The sequence below is a fragment of the Dryobates pubescens genome, chromosome 1, assembly GCF_014839835.1.
Source record: "Dryobates pubescens isolate bDryPub1 chromosome 1, bDryPub1.pri, whole genome shotgun sequence".
Taxonomy (NCBI): domain Eukaryota; kingdom Metazoa; phylum Chordata; class Aves; order Piciformes; family Picidae; genus Dryobates; species Dryobates pubescens.
In genome coordinates, this window is record NC_071612.1 from 49,325,851 (window position 1) to 49,345,479 (window position 19,629).

At 37.1% G+C, this 19,629-nt stretch overlaps 1 protein-coding gene across 1 annotated transcript in view; it reads right to left on the bottom strand.

Moving 5' to 3' along the window:
- PDGFC (platelet derived growth factor C) overlaps positions 1–19,629 on the bottom strand; it is a 122,690-nt gene that overhangs the window by 45,335 nt on the left and 57,726 nt on the right. The window contains exon 2 of the mRNA XM_054165562.1: positions 6,408–6,603. Coding sequence (XP_054021537.1) covers positions 6,408–6,603 — 196 coding nt within the window. The remainder of the gene's footprint in view (positions 1–6,407; positions 6,604–19,629) is intronic.

A 19,629-nucleotide genomic window follows, 5' to 3' on the forward strand; every position in this document is an offset into this window, starting at 1 on the left:
TATTTATTTTACCTTATAAAACCCATAGGACACTCCCACATGACCATCTAACTTGTTTTATAATAAGTAATCTTCCTTTTTGTGGTTTCTTGTGCACATACATCTCCTCAGATATCCTGATAATCAGATACAAATGGATTAATATAAATTGCATTGCATTTCACTTCTACTTTATCCTAATGAAGCAGCATCAAGTGCAAGACAGGACCGCTACCGATTTGATTGACTGGTAGTGTTAGCTGGTAATGCTAACTATAATTCCATGTGAGCAACATACCTTGTTAAAATGTTGATTATCCACATAAAGAAACAACTACAGCATCTAGTGAGAAGGAGAGAGGGAAGAGGACGAGGGGAGAAGGGCTGGTGGGGGGAGGGGGCGTGGAAAGGCTGTCTGTGCAGGAATAAACCAGTTGGTATGCCTGCTGTTCCCGCTGATGGAACTGGACAAGTTTGCTTATAAATCTGATAGTGAGCCCATGGGCTTGACTACACTTGGATTTTCAAAAAACATCAGGGAGGAATTATGTGCTATGCACAAACTTGTGTAGTTAGACACTACACAGGGTAATTTTAGATTATGTTGCTGGGCCTTTAAGGTTTGGTTTGCTCTTGCTGTCAGGATTTAAGAGAGCCATATCAAAAACTGCAGATGGTTACAGGGTCTGCCTACATCCCTGAGCTCAGGTAGTGACAGGTCACAGCATGTTTTTATGCCCCTATACAGCAGACATTTACTTCTAACTTGGTAACTGGGTGAGAGCAGGGGAATTCCTTCAAAAACAACTGCTCCCAGAGTATCCTAGACAGAAGCAAAAGCCAAGCAGTGCCACACTCATTTTCAAAGAGCATTAACTTCATTCTACACCATTAGAAACACAGCCAACTACAGAAACATAAAACAATCTTAGAAGCAATAAATTAGGATTAAGACCATTTACAAAAATATTTTGATACTGTAGACAGTTTATGTTATTCAAACAACTTGCTTGAGAGGACCAGGAAGGAATTTAAAGAAGACTAAAATGTTTTCTAAGTCAATGACTGTACTCTCTAGTGTGAAACAGGAGTAAGGGATTATGTCACCTGCCCACTCATCAGCCATCACTCTCCTAACACTCATCTGGGCTGTGAAAATAGATTTTAAATTACTAGTGAAATAATGTCCGTTATATTGTCCTCTGGCAATAGTGGATACTGAAAATGAATGCTGGATCTACTGCAAGGAAGGAAAAGTAGGTGGTCAATAATGCAGTGTCAGTCCTCAGGTTTGTACAGTATTTCCTTCTGATCACATCATGCAGCCTATGCTGTCCTCTCACTCAGCTCAGAGAAGCAGTCCATGAGAAGCATTTAAGACTCTCTGACAGTAAGGACAGCCCATAAATTGTTCAGAAAACAATTTTCTTGGGAACTAGACCTCAATAAAGGATTCACTGCTCTCAAAAGCTTAGTATGTTCTTCAAACATACATGAATCTTGCCTCTATAATGCACTAAGGCAAAATAAAAATACTATTTTTTCTAACCAGGGAGCGAGGTGTGGGCTGGAATGTCACCTTTCTAAAGAAAAATATGCAGACATTATTCTCTGTTGATGATGTAAGGTGCTTCCATGACAAGGGGGCCAAGCAGAAGCAAAGCAGTTGTCCTCTTTTTTAATGAGGCATTTAGGAGTAGCAGTTACACATCCAGATTTTATTTCATGTGCTAGATGTACAGATTTTACAAGAAAAGAAACTCTACCTGGTCTAAGTTACTCATTGTGTCTGGTATTACACAGAACGGTCTCTTCAGAAAATTACCTAACCATAACCTATCACTGCATAGTATGCATTTGGCACAATTAACATTAAAAAGATAGCTAAGCAAATATTTTCCTTGTCCACAGTCACTGGTTAAAGATGGTGTTTGTATGCTCCTTCTCAATAGATTTTTTTCAGTCTTCTCAGACTGAGCCAAATCAGCTCTTTTTTTTTAACTGTCATGAAGAGTCTCCTAACAATATATTCATTAGGCACACATAAGAATGTTGAAGCCAGTTAGGTGTATTATGGTTTCTGCTACAGAGCCTTGATCTTCCCTGAATGAAGTGGAACAGTTTGGGAACAGTTCATTCACAACAGATCTTAAGTGAAAAGGGAGGTAGAAAAATCAGTGCATGCAACTCTCCATCATTCTAAGAACCCTCAGAGGAAGAACAATCCTGATATTAAGAGTGAAGTATTTAATTTAAAGTGAAGAAGAAAAAAAAATTCGTAGTACTACTCATACAGATTTTACCCCATGTTATTACTGACAGCTGCTTTCAGCTTAACTAATATTTTTTTCAGTCAAAAGTTCTACATATTGCACTTATTAACTAGATAAGTTTTGGGAATTATTTCAAAATAAATACTCCACTTATACAGCTACATGAACAGCTCATAACTGAAATTATCAGAGGACTGAAGAGCATTGAAATGAGTATAGCTACCCTAATATGAAGATGGTGGTCAAAAGGCATCTATTAGTTAACTCTAAGTTGGTTCCACATTCTTTTATTCACGTATTTTATCCTTATCATCTTATCTACAATAATTGCACTCTGGATTTGTGGCACATTTTTCCACGTTTTATTACATACAATAAAAGCCAAACTGTGATTACCTCAATCACCATGAAGATGCATGAAGAGGAGCAACTAGGTCTATTCTTCTCCTATTGCAGCTTTGTGCTGTAATGTTCCAATGTACAACTCGCTCAGAGCACAAAGCTGCCTTTTAAAGGCATCTGCAGAATTCACGGTCTTCCTGGAAGAAAGCTTAATCTGTGTACTCCTGTCACAGAGGAGTTTATCACAAAGCTGTTACCACTGCATGTTCTCAGGAGATGGAGAACAAAAAATTTGGACAAGCAACAACCAAGCAAAAATCAGTCCCTCCTGGTCAAGACGAGTTACAGTATCTTCCCTGATGATAGGAGCTGTTAGGCACAAAACTCTAAGAGCCCCATGACTAAAACAGCGTTGAGGAGCTAGCATCATGAAAACAATGACCTGTCAATATCAGATGAGCAGAAATAGAACTGCCTCTTTGCTTCATCAGAAAGGATGGGTGTATATAATGCAAATCCACTATGTCCCTGTGAGTTAGAAATTCCCTTACATAAGGAAAATTCACTGCCAGATCTATCATCTGGAACAGTACTGCAAAAAGCATCCAGAAGGCTGCCTCCTTTTTTTTTTTTGGTTGGTTGATTGGTTTGCTGGCAGAATTTTTTATTTATAACCTTTTTCTTTTGCAAGTCACAACTGAATTCAAAGTGTACAAGATTGAAATTACTGCAATATTGCAGGGATTTATATATCTGTATTTCCAACCAAATAACTTAAATCTCTTCTGGGATACATGCATGAGTTTAATTCTCATGTAAAATGAAATTTGTGTTGACTTTGGAAAGGACACACAGTGGGATTTTTAACATCTTACCCACAGCAAGGGTTCAGCACAGATGAAGCAGAAATATTAAAAAATATCATTAGCTGTATTTTAAGCAAGGCAGAGATGAACTGCACAAATCTCAATCACACCACAATTGTATAAACAGGACAAAAATAATCTGAAGAAATATAGGCAAAATAATCGAAGTTTATTCTAAAAGTCCTATAATTTAAACTTTGTCTCCAAAATATACAGAACATATGCTTAAGACTGGTAAGAATCAGCAGAATTAGGACTATGCATATGAATGCTGGATCAGGATGGGTGGCCATAAACATAGAATTAGCTGTAATAAAGTATTTACTAAGGCAGAGTATTTGTAAGTTAAATTGAAAGTAAAAACGGAGTGCAAAAGAAGCCATGCAAGATCACTGATTCAAGTTCAGGAAAATACCTAGAGACTAGACTGGTACCCTCAATTTATCTGCAAAATGTGATAGTCATTCTAGATTTAAAGACCTCACAGAATAGCTTGAAATGTCAGAACTGGCTTTGAAGGAATCCAGGTGTAAAGATCAGCTCAGTCAGATACAGACAAAAACCTGCCATGGCTTCAAGATGTATCCATTCACCACTATCATTGTTTTCTTGTTACAGAATTATGTAAAGCAAAAAAGTCTTATGTAACTGGGTATGTTTTTGCTTTTGTTTCTTTTCCAATGTGTGAGCAATATCTGAATTGCTACGAGATTTAAAACCTGTTAATTATCTTAATAGACTTCAGTAGAGAGAATACTCTTATCAGCCCAGTGAGCTGACACTACAGGGTGTTACAGCCAACAGCAACAATAGAGAAAGCTCTGGCACTGCACAAAACATGCAGAAGTAGGCCGAGGAACTGAAAATTGTGACAGCGACAATTGTGTGCAGCTCATGAGAGCCACTCATACACTAGAGTAGGGAGAGAAAGAGATACTGCTACAAACTGCTGCATAATAAAGTCTGAAGTTACAAGGCTGCAGTTTTCACCTAATTTTAGTCACAGGTCAGAACTAAAGGATCAAGTTACTATAAGAAATAAGAAACACAAGACATTACTTACAAAGAGATATTACTGTGATAACTGGTAACTTGCTTGGCCTATATAAAATTGTTTTACATAGTTAAATTCTCTGTGTTTTAGTTACTTCCTCAATTTGTCAATTATTTATAGGTTTGTCACAAACCAGGTACATTTTCTCTTCTTTTACAGAGTTTATTACTGAATTTTTATTTGATAGGAACCCTAGTTATATTTTTCTTTTGGTAAAGGATGACAGCAAAACAATTCTTTTTCAGAGGGTCATATCTTCCAAGCCTCAAAAGTCCTCAAAAGTTGCACGTATCAGGAATTCCATTCATAAAACTTCCTGCTATCCCTGTGTAAACATGAATGTGATAAGATTACAACTGAATGAAGATTATGAGCAATGAATTACTGTTTCTTAATTTGACCAGTACTTTTTCATTCAGCACATTGTTTGCTTAAAATAGAAGGACTCCCATTAAAATATTATCCTAGTAACACTATCAAAAATATTTTAACTTATCTTATTGTTTCTTTGCAACTGGATGAATGACTCACCCTACCTGGATTTTCTTTCACTTGTCACTTCATTCTGTCATATGCAAAGAAAACAAAAAGCATGCTAAGTTTTCATTTAAAGAAAATAATTGTTGTGCAATGGGAGTGCACTCATCTCAGCAAACATATGTTTAGATTACTTAGTATTTAATCATATTTGACGTGGCCTTGACAATTAGTACCTTCAGACTATGAAAGATATCTGCCCACCTGTTACAAGCCTCAGCTCTCAAATCAAGGATAAGTGCAAAAGTAACCTCTAAGAAAATCAAATTTGTATTGAAATTTGATATAAGATACAAAAACAATCAAGTGTCAGTTAATTAGAAAAACTGAAAGCAAGAATCAAAAATGTATGCAAGCTATTAAAAAATAAAATTTCAAATAGGAAAACAAACTAAAAAAACTGTGTTGCAACCTGAATCCCACTTCCAATAACTTTCTTACCCAAATTTTCTCTGTAAATATAGGTGTTCATTCACAGTATCACAGTAACTAAGGTTGGAAGAGCAACTAAGCAACTAAGCAACTAAGGTTGGAAGAGACCTCGAGGATCATCGAGTCCAACCTGTCACTACAGACCACATGACTAGACCATGGCACCAAGTGCCACATCCAATCTCCTCTTGAACACCTCCAGGGGCGGCAACTCCACCACCTCCCTGGGCAGCCCATTCCAAAGACGAATGACTCGCTCAGTGAAGAACTTTCTCCTCACCTCGAGTCTAAACCTCCCCTGGCACAGCTTGAGACTGTGTCCTCTTGTTCTGGTGCTGGTTGCCTGGGAGAAGAGACCAACCCCCTCCTGTCTACAACCACCTTTCAGGTAGTTGTAGAGGGCAATTAGGTCACCCCTGAGCCTCCTCTTCTCCAGGCTAAACAATCCCAGCTCCCTCAGCCTCTCCTCATAGGGCTTGTGCTCAAGGCCTCTCACCAGCCTTGTTGCCCTTCTGTGGACACATTCAAGTGTCTCGATGTCCTTCTCAAAACTGAGGGGCCCAGAACTGGACACAGTACTCAAGGTGACTCAAGGTGACATTCCTCTGACATTCGGTTACCAATATTTTCCCAGATGTCAGAAATTTTATTTGAGAGAGAAATTAAATATTTCATAATTTTGTATCATAATGTATCCATGATCCAGACACTGAATGCAGAAGGAAAAATGGGAGGACCTCAAATCTTTCAAGCATTAAATCCTTCTCTAGCACTGCAGAAGAAAATCATAAACTAATACTTTTGAAGATGCATTTTATTAATATTGACATGCAAGTGCCACACTTCTGCAAAACTCAAATAACAATTTTGTTCCATCCTCACATCTCTCTTCTGATTTTGTAAGTTAAAGGAAAAGTAACTTACTTGCAAATGTCATCTTCTGGGTCCTCAAGCCCAAATCTTTCATCAAAAGTAAGTTGTATCCATACATTCTCGTCTACTGCTACTAATCTCCACACTAGTACAATATTGCGTGGGTATGTGTGTGGAAACTTGGGGCTGTGAATACTTCCGTTAGTAGTCACAGTGATTATCTTCTCATGCTGAGGGTCCTGCACGCCTAGAGACAGAAAATAGATGTGTCAACATTAATTTCTTTTCCTTTTTCCAAAAGTGTTTGTATATTATGCACTGATCAAGACACTTTTGCTTTATTTGCTTATCTTCGTCTTGCAAGAAATTACAGCTTGGAGAATCCATACAGTAACAAAAACCCGAAACTGCTAAATAGCACTTCACTAGCTATGCTAGCAAGCCTCAACTGCTGCACAGAAAACAGAACAGAAGTTCAAGTGGAGATAAGAGAAATGCAACTGCAAACACTTGAATGCAAGACTGGACTCCACAGAAGCCAAACAGTCCAAGGGACTACATCATGCAGTCTTTTGATGGTTTCAGTACTTTGTTATTGGAGATTGCACAGAGATCACACAAGGGTAGAGGGAGAGGTCTGCTTACACCTACCACAAAAAGAGTGGCTTAATTCTTTCTCTTGCTAATGTAGATTGCCATATGTTTATTGAGTCCAGCGATAAGGATTTTGATGGCTGCCTCCTTCCTCAGGGCTGTATCAGAACAAAGTTATCTCAATACAGGAATGAAACCAGGACATGCTTGGGAAACTCGGGAAAGACACCAAGTATAATAAGTCAGGCATTTACTGGCAGTTAATGCCTCAGTCCAGGGCATTCCTCAAAATTCTTCACAGCATTGTTGAGACTAAACACATGTAAAATTAATTACTGTTTTACAATGCAGCAGAAAATTAATTAAAAAATAAACAAGCCAAATACTCTTGATTTTTAAACCACTCAGTAACACTGAAACTATTGAAGACCTCTTCAGGTTATGAATTCATAACCGCAAGGAGTTTCCAAAATAAAAGGCTTCCTTTGGCAAGCAGCAGCTATGCCTGTCAGAGGCCCAACAACTGTCCTCACAGTAACTCTAGAAATCTCATTCTCAACTGCCCCATGTGCACAGGAATTCACATTCAGCTGATGGACCCAGATCACAATGGGTATTCAAACGACAAAAAAGAAAAAAAGGTCACTAACCTGATCTGGATACATTTTAACATTGTCACCTACAATGAGGAGATCAATGAGGAGATCTCTGAACTATAAAATCTAATTCTGTAAGCATGTCAAATGGAAAAACCCTCCCATATGCTATAGCACATGGTTTTTGCTATCTTTGGCTTTTTCTAAAACTCTGTATACAGTCACACTTGACTAAAAATTGGTCAGTAAATCATAGCAAGTGCCAGAGTTATTTTGTGATTAAAGATACTAATAAGTAAGCTTGGAGTTTTGTACTGGAGAGTTATTAATATTATTTTGTTTTTGGCTATTCAATTCCCTACTTCAGTCAGATCATACATGTTGCAGTCTAAAATGAAAACATACACTGCAAACACACTTCATCATAGCTACATGTCAAGGCTGACAGCTAAATGAATGTAGTGCAGAAAATCAAAAAAGGGCATAGAACAATACTGCTATTTTAAAAGCATCAGCTTATATTTAAATGTAATTTAAATCTGACAGACTTTCATTTTCTGTTCTGATAGACCTGTGCCTTCTGCTCATGGTATGAAAATGGTAACATTTTAAGTAGAGCTGCTGTTTCTATAAAACTGACCGGAGTGTGGTCTTCCTTTCCAGAACCAACTCACAGTTGCAGAGAACTGTCTTGTGTACAAGAGAGGACAGCATGCACTAATAAGAAAAAAAGTACACAAAAAAGGTACCAAAAAAAAAGTGATTCCTAATTTGGACACTTCACTGGGTTTTTGTTTGCTGAGTCAGAAGCATTTTTCTATATTGCATAGTACATCAGTAAAGAGCTGCTCATTAAGCACAGGAGCCAACAACAATAAAAATTACTTTCCCAGAGATTAGTAATCAGAATGTTATTTCCGAAGTATGCAAAGGACCACCATTTCAGACAAACATTAAAATGTGGGGGCTGATGACACTATATGCAGTGTTTTGCTTTGTCTTTAAAAGCATACAGAGGATTACATTTCACAACACATTAAGAAAGTGTTTTCTTTTGTATTATCAGGACAATAGCAACAGCACTGCAAGTAAGGATTGTAAACTGTCCAGGCACATCAAATGAGAAGTCAATAAAAAGGGGCAAAGGAAAGAAAAAGAAAGTGGCTATTTAGTGAACAGAAGCTGCAACATATCCAGTACCTTCAACTACTCCATTTGTAAAGGAAAAATATCTATTTACTACAGCACACAACAGTGGCCCATGAACACACCAGATTCCCACACACATCACTTGCTCCATTTCAAATATTTGCTCTAGCACAGTGGAACTTCTTCTTTTACAAAAGAATTGTTTTGTATGACTACAAAAGCAAGTACTTGCTGTCACTGGAGAATGAAGTGGCTGTCATCAAATAAGCCACAATATTCCTTTTCATCTGTTCTACACAAACTGTACCTCGAAAGATAGTCTTTTCCTACTGATTTCACGCACATTCTGAAAATTTCTTCTACGTATCTGCAGGAGGAACTCTGTTACTTGAATGTAAACTAAAATAGTTAACAGTCTTCATTCTTTGTGGAATGATTTTGCGATTCCTGACTTTATTTTAGGGATAAAACTCCAGTTTGCACTTAAAAGTCAAGGTCAGCTGTGTAACTCCAAAGTGTACAAACTGCTGCTGTTATCTGTCTGCCTTTCTATTCATAACCATCCTACTCACTCTCCTCCTCCCCAGAAAAAGTAAAAACAGTATTATTACTGGAGACAGCATTGAACAATCCTGAAGTTTATGTAAGGACTGAGACAGGCAAGGCAATATCTCAGTCAGGGGGCAACAATAGCATGGAAGGGGAATGGGGACAGGTAAGAACCGAAGCAATGCATTGGCATGTTCAGCAAAAAACATGTTTCTTCAGAAGAGGGGCAACTGAGATCATCTGCAGGAGGAAGTCTGGGAAATGGGGCACAGGGGATGGGGAAAAAACCCTCTAAGCTGAACCAAGATATTACAAGATTACACTTACTAGGAAAGGACAGCACATTTCAGGTAGCCTGAAGTTGAAGGATGAGTTGCCACAGTTATCTTTGATGTGGAAAAGATGCCATTACCAGATTTATATATCTATCAATGGGGAAAGTCTGCCCCTGAAAATTACAAAATTCCAGGCATTCTGAAGCACAGCAGTGCCTAACCCCTCCACCAATGCAGCAAGGCACATGAAAAAACATGGTATCACCAAAGAGATCAGCAGATGCCACTGTAAACTGAAATTAAACCCACTGACTTGACAAGACCATTCCTGCCTACTTCAAAGTAGGTCTCTTTCCCCATGGGCACAACACATTTCACAAAGATCAGCACTGACACTTTTCAAATATAGCAAATACTTCTTTCTTAGTACTTCATAATCACTACATTTCAGTGAGGGTCACGGGTAAAACTCCAAGAAATCACATACATTTCAGGAGACAGACAAGGAGCTGCAGAAAAAGAGAGGAGCATCACAGGTGGAGTAACTGCCTCAGCAATGATTCACTTGCATTTGCTCAAGAGGTCACCAGTATTGGCAAAATAGATCTTTAAAACTTTTTGCTAAATCTATGCTACTTTCACAACAGGACAAGAGTATTACTGATCAGGCACTTTTAGTGGCTATTTGGTTAATTCATTCAACAGCCCTTAATTATAAAAATCATGTTTTAGGTCTTCAAAACAAACAGACAAAAACCCCAACCCAAATTCAAACATAAGAAGTTTTAACTGTAAAGATTTAGCAATTAAAGATTTTTAAAGATATTCAGTAATGTTGCAGTATGTGAGAGTCCTCTGCTTTAAAACTGCATATGTAGAGCAACTGAGATGTCAGAACATAACTTAGTGTTTCGCCTCTTTCACCTGACTTTCAAAAAGCCCACTCTCAAAAGCAGTCTCTCAAAGCATACAGGGGAACCTCTGTCTTATGCCTCCAGGTAGTTCTTATCTATCATCTGAATGTAACAATCGATGAAAATTACCTCTTTTTAACAGGTACTGTTAGTGGCAGAAAATTGAAGACCGATAACAATCTTCAATATTGTTAGGATATAAAATGGGTATCAGCGCAAAGCCACTCCAAATCATACAAATTTGAAGGGACTTCTGGAAACCTCCAGTCCCAGTTCTCAATTGGACTACACAACACAGCAGGTTACCCATTTGACTGATGGCATTTTCTAGGCAATACTCAAACCCGCTCATGGATACTGCCTCAGGATAACCTGTGTTAGTGCCAAAACATCTCCCTAATTAAGATGTTTTGCCTAACATCCAACCTAAACCTCTCAGGCTGCAATTCATAGCCACAGGGTTTTCCATGTTTATTTTTTTATAGTCTGTGACCCTACCACGATGAGCTAAACTTGGTCACCTTTGCAACTGATCTTCAGACAATTGCAGGCCTGCTACTAGACTGCCCGACAGACCTTTCTTCTCCAGAATAAGCAATCCTTGACTGACTGCCTGCCACCAACTAGTTGCTGAGACTTCAAACCTGGCAGTCCTGCCAATTTTCAACCTACCTAACAAGTAGTCTGTTCTTTCCAACCATTGTGCCTCAAGTACCACAAGAAATGCTTTTAAAGCACAATGGTTTAGTTTCATCAACTTTTCAAGTAGTGAGGAAAAAAAAACTTCATACAGGCTTGCAGTATCTCCTAAGACAGCTTTACAAAGAGCTATGGTTTGTGGCTTGTGAGGAGGGGGAGGCTAAACATTTGAGACATATCTAGCCTTCTGTGCATTTTTCATTTTGAGCTGCTTCTATGCATTGAAATAGCTACCAACTTGACATATTGACATGATCCTTCAGGTATTAGTAATAAATAACACAGAGAGAAGTGCACACATCTATAATATGCACACAGTATCAACACACGACCTGTCAACTAGCACAGCATGAGAAATTCAACTTCTGACACTAAATATAGTAAATTTATACAGGCACTTGTTACTTAAATTAGCAAATGTGACAAATACAACATATGAAGTATTTATATAGCTGTAAAGTAAAATAGTAACCTGGGAGAAAGAAATACTTCATCTTGTTTAGTTTACTCCTCTGTCACACACTAGAGGAGGCATGTAAAGAAATTCCAGTTCACACAACTCAAGAGCAATGTACAGAGGCTTGTAATTGTTTGTTGGGTTTTCTTTCAAATCCCACAGTTTAAACTGCTCCTTTTTTAATTCAGTTACTATTTTGAGTTCAAAATTGTATTGTTACCATAGGCACTTAATATTATACAATCTTAACTGATGGCTAAAATCTTCCTGCTGAAGCTCTTTATGACACATTGTGTGAAGAACTGTGCACAGATGACGCAAGCAGAAAAGCAAATCTGATTCAGGAACCCTCAGTTTTGGCAGCTGGCCCAGTAGGAAAGGACAAGAAGAGTTAGAAAGGAAGAGAGACGGACAGAAAGGAGGAAAGGAGACACCACCACAGTACAAAGCATGGAACTGTAGTAACAGAATTAATAAAGATTCCAAACAGCTGCATGACTTAATATCTTGCAGAAGATAATCATGCCTAATCATACACTAACAAACCTTTGATTCCAAATTGCAACAAGAAACAAAAATGAGTTTATACTTTTGCTTTACACATTTAATACTTTATAACTTTCAAGTATTCTGCCAGCACTTTGCCTAGTACTCTGGCTTCTGCTCAAAGAAGAGGATGGCAATTAAACAGGGGGTTTTGTGCATGGTAAATCTTCTTGCAATAAAAGTAACCTCTATTGAGACCTGCTTTCAAAGCAAATTCTTTCAGAAAGCAGTCTTGGTCCTGAACTTCTCAGTATCTTTTAAAAGTAGAGAAATACCATATTTTAGCCAAGAAAAAGAATTCCTTTTGCTAAATGTTAGTTGAGGTAACTTTTTTTGTGTTATCACATACTCTAAGTTTTAATTATTCTAGATTGTTTCAATAGCATTTATTTCAACATTTATTTCAACACAGGTAATGTCTTGGCTGCACTGGAATGAATATTAAAGCTCCTGCTGACTTGAATATGAAAGGAATTCCATCTATATTAAAATACATAAAGCTGTTGGAATAATTGATTTATAATGGACTGATAATAAGATCATCTGCTTTTTTTCAGTCAAGGGCAAATAATTATGTTTATTAAATAAACAGGATTATTATGATGTTGCATTTCAGTATTATTATTAAAAAATTAACACAGAGCTCTGTGATATGATAGTTAGCAGTTAAATGTATTATAGAAATATCCTTCCTTTATCTGATGGATACAACAAAATCAAGCTTTGCCTTTTGATAATATTCTTTTCACATTTGTTCTTGCCTCTGTTTTTTCCTAATAACCTTATTACACAGTTAGGAATCATTACATAACATAACAGCTCTAGCCAAGGACTGCTCTTTGTCCTCTTCCAATCCAACTGCAAACTTGAGTGACCTCGGTCATCTCAGACAGAAAAGGCATCACCCAAGAAAATTCTGGCCTCTTCACTCAACCAAAACTACACAGTTATTTAATGAATTAATCCAGAATCATGAGTTTTTCTGGAGATGCAAATGACAAGGCAAGGAGGCAACATCTATAGCAGAAAGTGCTGTTGAAGTTTTATATGCACTGTTATAGTCAATTTCAGTAAAGCCTGAATTATCTGTAGATGGACTGTGATACAGTTATCAATACTTTGGCATTTCTGTAAGAGAATACATATCTAGAAGATCCCAGACTGCATATGAAAGAACTTCCTCGTCAAATACAAGCAGAAAAAAAAAAAACACAGTGAGAAGCTAATCTGATTCCACATCTGCACTTTGTCAGCAAGGAAAAAAGCCATCAGGCTATGCACAAACTTTTAATTTTTAATGCTATTGTCTGACTAAATATTCTTCAAGAGAAAAGAATTCTTGTTCTCTATTTTTCATTAGTCATACATGGTTGGGATAGCAGCTAGGCATTTGACTCTCATCTATGTATCATTACTATAATAGATACAGTTCAGCAGAACTAAAACCACCTGTTGTATGCACAGCAAAAGAATAGCTGTTCATACATGTGTTTTTCTTCAGTACAAATGATTCACAATACATACCCATTGGCAGTATGGGCTCTAATTCCTAAAGTAGGATCTGAAACCTTGATGACAAAAGAAAAAAGCGCATCATAACCAAATCTGCAAATACTTGAATTATTTTTTAAATTCCTGACAGGGGAAATTAGAGGGAGAGAGCAGAATGGAAAGAGAGATGAGAGGGGAAAAGGCAGGAAAAGGAAAATAACATCATTTTGAGTGAATCACTACCTCTGCCTTTTCAAGGATTGGCAGATAGCAAGCAGCTCCATGATCACTAGATATAATCAGACTAAATACCCGACCTTCACCCATCCACTGCATGAGATCATCATGACTTCCTACAAGATCTCTCAACATTTTTCTCCTCTACTACGTTCCAGAGCATCAGTCCACTACATATTTTTGATGTTTTCTGTATCCTATTTTCTTCTCATCTACAGCAGGTGGGAGGTTTTTTTCATCTGCACTCACAAGTCCCCCTATACAAAATGATGCAAATAGTTATTGAAAACATCAGTCCACTACATAATATTTTTGATGGGGTTTGTATCCTATTATCCTCTCACCTACAGGAGGTAGAAGTTTTTAATCTGCACTCATAAGTCCCTCTATTATTATGTGAACAGATATTGAAAACTATCAAAGCTGAAATAAAACCTAACAGTATACAGCAATGAATCAATTTTCCAGGTGTATCTTGTAAAAGAGCAGAACAGCAGCCTTATTTAGAAGTGAACAGGTAAAATTAATAGTCCTCGATGGTAATGAAGCTCAGAAAGGTGGGCTTTTGAAAGTTACTTATCCAGGTTTTAACAAACACATGATAGGATAGAGATAGGAGGAACTGTATATATCTTTGGAAAAATACAACTTACTATAGATTCAAAATGTTGTCAATAGAAAAGTCAAGCTGTAAGATTTAATGTTGAGAGAGACTAGGAACAAAACCAAGCAGTAAACGAGGAAGAGAGTTGCCCAGCTGTAGATATTTATACCTACAAAGAGATACATTTATTGTACCAAGAAAAATATTAAGAATATTACATGTTTGTGAGGTTTGGGTGGAAAAATGTAAGCAAATATTTTCAAATATGTAATCCTTCCAATTCTTCTACTACCCAAAACAGACTGTTTTGTTGTGTTGGGTGGATTTTTTGTTGGTTGGTTGGTTTTGTGTTACTTTGTTTGTTTATATGGGGTTTGTTTGTTGTTCTACAGGAAACTAAATTACCAAAGCTTTAAAAAAATAGGTTTTTGAAGGTAAAAAAAAAATCAACAAAATTTATTATTAGAAATACTACCTTTGGCAATAACTGAATCTCAAGTAATTGTGGAAACCATAGCACACAGTCTCAGGCTGCGCCAGGGGAGGTTTAGGTTGGATGTTAGGAAGAAGTTCTATACAGAGAGAGTGATTGCCCATTGAAATGGGCTGCTTGGGGAGGTGGTGGAGTCGCTGTCATTGGAGGTTTTCAGGAGGAGACTTGATAGGGTGCTTGGTGCCATGGGTTAGTTGTTTAGGTGGGTTGGATTGGTTGATGGGTTGGATGCGATGATCTTGAAGGTCTCTTCCAACCTGGTCTATTCTATTCTATTCTATTCTAAACCTAGCACTTCCAATTTGTTTTCAATTTTATTATGATAGCACTTACAAACTAGATCTAAAATTAGTTTGTTAGTACTGGAGACCACACACATGCCTACACAGTATCAGTCAGTCTTGAGAGATATTACATACCATCACAGGTAGTAAGGGATTGGGAAACAGAGCAGTATTACCCCAATTTTCCAGACTGTGCATGGCAGAGTGGTTACAAGTACAAGGAGATAACTTCAATAAACCCATGAAATGAACCTGGATCTCCTTTCATCTCAGTTAAAAGCATTAGTTTCAACTCTTAAAACCTATGTCTGTCTTATTTTCTCATATTAGTTATGGCTCCCTGTACACTTTTAAATACATATGATTAATGTCTTTCACATAAAAATTATTTCAAATCTGAACCATTGGAAAAGCAAGGTTTAATTTTATTATGCCCCTTTCTTTTATGCTTCCATCAGTTTATGTTGTGCAGCACTTATTAAGAGCAGATACTAGTAAACATTTGAGAAAAACACTATCCATGGTCCCTGTGGAATTCAGTCTTTATAATAAATAGACTCTATGGATATGGCATGTGCTAAAGAATTAGATCTCATTTAAGGTGTTACTCACAATGAAAAATATAATCCTTTCCTGATTCTGTTTCAAGAGGTAAAAATTAAAACCAGAAAAATCTAGGTGCACTACCGTAATCTTTAGAAATACCAGTCTTGAAATACTTGGTTTGCTTTTTCCACTGTTTTTGCTGTTTGTGTGGATTCTATGTTTGGCTTTTTTCATTCTTCACACAGTAGGGCACTATAATGACAGCATTTCAAGCATTTAAGAAGAACACCAATCATACTTCAAGTTCTGAAAATAAAACGTGTTCAAGTCAATTTTGAAAAGTGTTACTGCTTAGATACATGAAAATATAACTCTGGTTAACATTTTTATTCAGAAAATTACAGTGATCATAGAATTGTTAGGGTTGGAAGGGACCTCAAGGATCATTCGGTTCCAACCCCGCTGCCATGGGCAGGGACTCCTCACACTAGATCAGGTTGCTCAGAGTCACATCCAGCCTGGCCTTAAAAATCTCCAGGGATGGGGCTTCTACCACCTCCCTGGGCAACCTGTTCCAGTGTCCTAATGGTGAAGAACTTCCTAACATCCAATCTGAATCTACATATTTCTATTTTTTTTCCATTCCCCCTAGGGTGTCATTACCTGACACCCTAGAAAGTCCCTCACCAGCTTTCTTGTAGGCCCCCTTCAGATACTGGAAGGCCTCAATTAGGTTTCCTCAGAGCCTTCTGATGAAGTTATGTAAGAGGAGACATAAAGGAAAAGCAAAGATTTAAGGATTTATACATAATAACCAAAGGCATGACAGCAGTGCAGGTACGGCTTGTTATAACTACAGAGCAAGAATAACTACAACAATTAATCCAACATGGCATTCACTGTGCTCACTGTCAAAAATGCAGAATGTCCTAGGTACACTAGAAAGTTCACGTCAAACTCTTGTTACAGAAATAACATTGCTACTGGATACTCCGAAAGCCAGTTTAAAGCTGCCTCAGACTTGCATTGCTTATGCATAAAATGTACCACCTGCATATCCTTATGTTAAAAAGGCAAGAGAAATAAAGTATGCTCTGTAAGGGAATTATTTGGTGTCCACTTATGTATTTTCTGAACTGGATTACACTATACAAATTCAGAGGAAACCAACCAACCAACACCACCAACCAACAAACCCCACCAAAATACACCACCACAAACCAAAACATTAGATCTTCAATATCCATTTAAGCAAAGATGTTTTACCTGCTAAACAAAGCTTTGGGAAGAATATAATGCCTTCACCTCACTGAAACTTGATTGCTAGAATATGATTTGGAAGAAAGTGGTCATGCTCTAGAGATGAATGCAACAGAACTGCTAATGAACTAGAAGAACTTCAAGTGGAAGAACAAAAAAAATCAAACTTGAAACATGCATTTCTATTATCCTTGCATGAAAGATTAATTCATGCAACATGAGAAAAGCACTCTTCCAGAAGAGGATTTGCATGCCCAGAAGCAATTCAGAGAAGAAGCACAAGTCCAATGACAATAGACAGTGTGTCTTTCTGCAAAGAGAAAATATGAAGGTTTTGTACAGTATGAAATCACCATATTAAGAAACACCTACTACAAATGCCTTTGTTAACAAGCAGGGTAAGAAATGTGTGTTACTCAACTCACACATACAGGAACACCAAGGATATCTTTTATAGACAGACTCCAGTGACAAGCAATTAATATTTAGAATGACTGATGAGAATTCTCTTAGGATAGGACAAAATTTCTAGCTTCAGTGAACGTTCTCTTTAACTTCAGATAATTAAAATCCATGCCATTTTCAGTCAAATACAAATAGCATGAGCCTACCTCACCCTTCAGCCTTTCTTCACACTAAGGACTTCATGGAAGTCAGATGAAAATCTCACACCTGTATATAATTTAGTCTTACTTTACTCTGCCTTTTCTGTATTTCCAAAGACAGGTCATAAAGGCATACTAGAATGGCCATAAGAGACCTATACCCATGTGCAAAACAGTAACCTATTTTAAGTATAGCTGCTTCCAAAAATCCATTTTGCTAGTCCAGTATATCAAGTGTCCTTGAGGAAGACTAACATCAGGGTCTTGAGGACCCATCACAGTCACAGCTTATACCTCATAAAAGATTACATGCAATGTTCCAATCTTCAGAAACCCACGGGTATACAAATTGTGGCTTTATTCCCCCTAGCACTATTGTTCACCTTAATTCACATATAATTTATTACTTATTTCACAAATGAAACTCAAATCTTTTATTACTAGATCTTCTAACATTTTTATCTGCCTGCCTTTAATATCAAAACCTTCTAGAAATTACATTTAATCCAAGATCAAAAAAATCTTCATTTGAACAATTTGAAAAAAACCCCAGCTTTTTAAAATGAAATTGACATTAGAAACTCTTAAGTCAATCCATTTCCCTTAGTTTCAGATAAGCTTTTACCATTTGTCTACTTTTTAAATAGAGTTTAACCAAAGGAACTGTCTGCGGCATTCCCAAAGGTCTTGCCAATGCTGTTACAGAGATGTATTACACCCACAACATTCTTCATCATTCTTCAAATTCTTTGGAAAACACTTACAAGCATATGGGCAGGTTGAGGGAAATCAATGGTTAAAATGCATTCCACATTTCAAGAGAACAAGCAAACAGTCTAAAATTAAGCCAAGCTTTTAGTCTTCATCACAGATTGATAACTGCCTTGAGAAGACTGGCTTCAGTTTAGACAACACGGCTTTGGTTTATGATTCAATGGTAGAACAAATAGTGACACACTTCAGCAGTGTTCTCTAGCCCAACACAGATCTTGGAAAGTCATCTGTCCACTGATATGTAAGAGTTGCTTCACTGACAATTTACACTATGGTTAGCTATGAATGAGGACAGGATAGTTGATGAAGATCTTGTGGTAGAACATACAACTATTAATTTCATAAGCATAGAACTTCATTTGTTAACTGTAGCTTTGAACAAGCTGAATTCAGAGTTCACACCACATAACAAAGAAATTGAATCCCATAACTCTTTTTGCCAAAAACAAGTTTAAAAAAAAGGGAGTTGCCCTAATTACGCTTGGAATTATTACAGAATGTCTTGAATGTTAATCCTCATGCTGTAATTGTAAAAAAAAGAATTACATATTTTAAAATAGAAGAAAACTGTGGCAATTTCAATGAATGAAATTGTACCTTATATAAGGCACTGCATTTTTCCAGGGCACAGCAGCAGATTGCTATACAGAAAGTAACAGCTTTTATACATAACCACATCTTGATGCACAATTCATTTAGAATTTTGTGTCTACCAATGTGTTCCCAACACAAGGGATTTATGAGTGGTTTCAACACTACTAGGTGAAGCCAGTAATTCAATTACAAAGCAAACAAGACAGGAACATCAAGCCCTCAAGCTTATGGTGTCATATAAATCAGAATGAACAACAAAACTACTGTATGCATAATCTAATCCAACACCACAATTAATGGGGCCTTTGAATCACTTGGTAATAAATGGTCTACAATAACTAAATGGGCATATCCCAAGCACATGATGGCTGAAGAAGTACATATTTTTTTTGTATCTAATCAGTTCTCCTCTACAGAATTTCAGTAGTATCAGTGTCTATGAACTTTGACGGTCCATTATTTTGTTTACTTAGTCCACCACAGCACTACATAAAAATAAGTTCTATACACATAGTATGTTTAAGATGAATCTGACATTTTAAAATTCAGTGCTTACTGAAATTTCCAGCCAAGTTAACCTTAGCATCTTATTTCTAGGAACCTTAG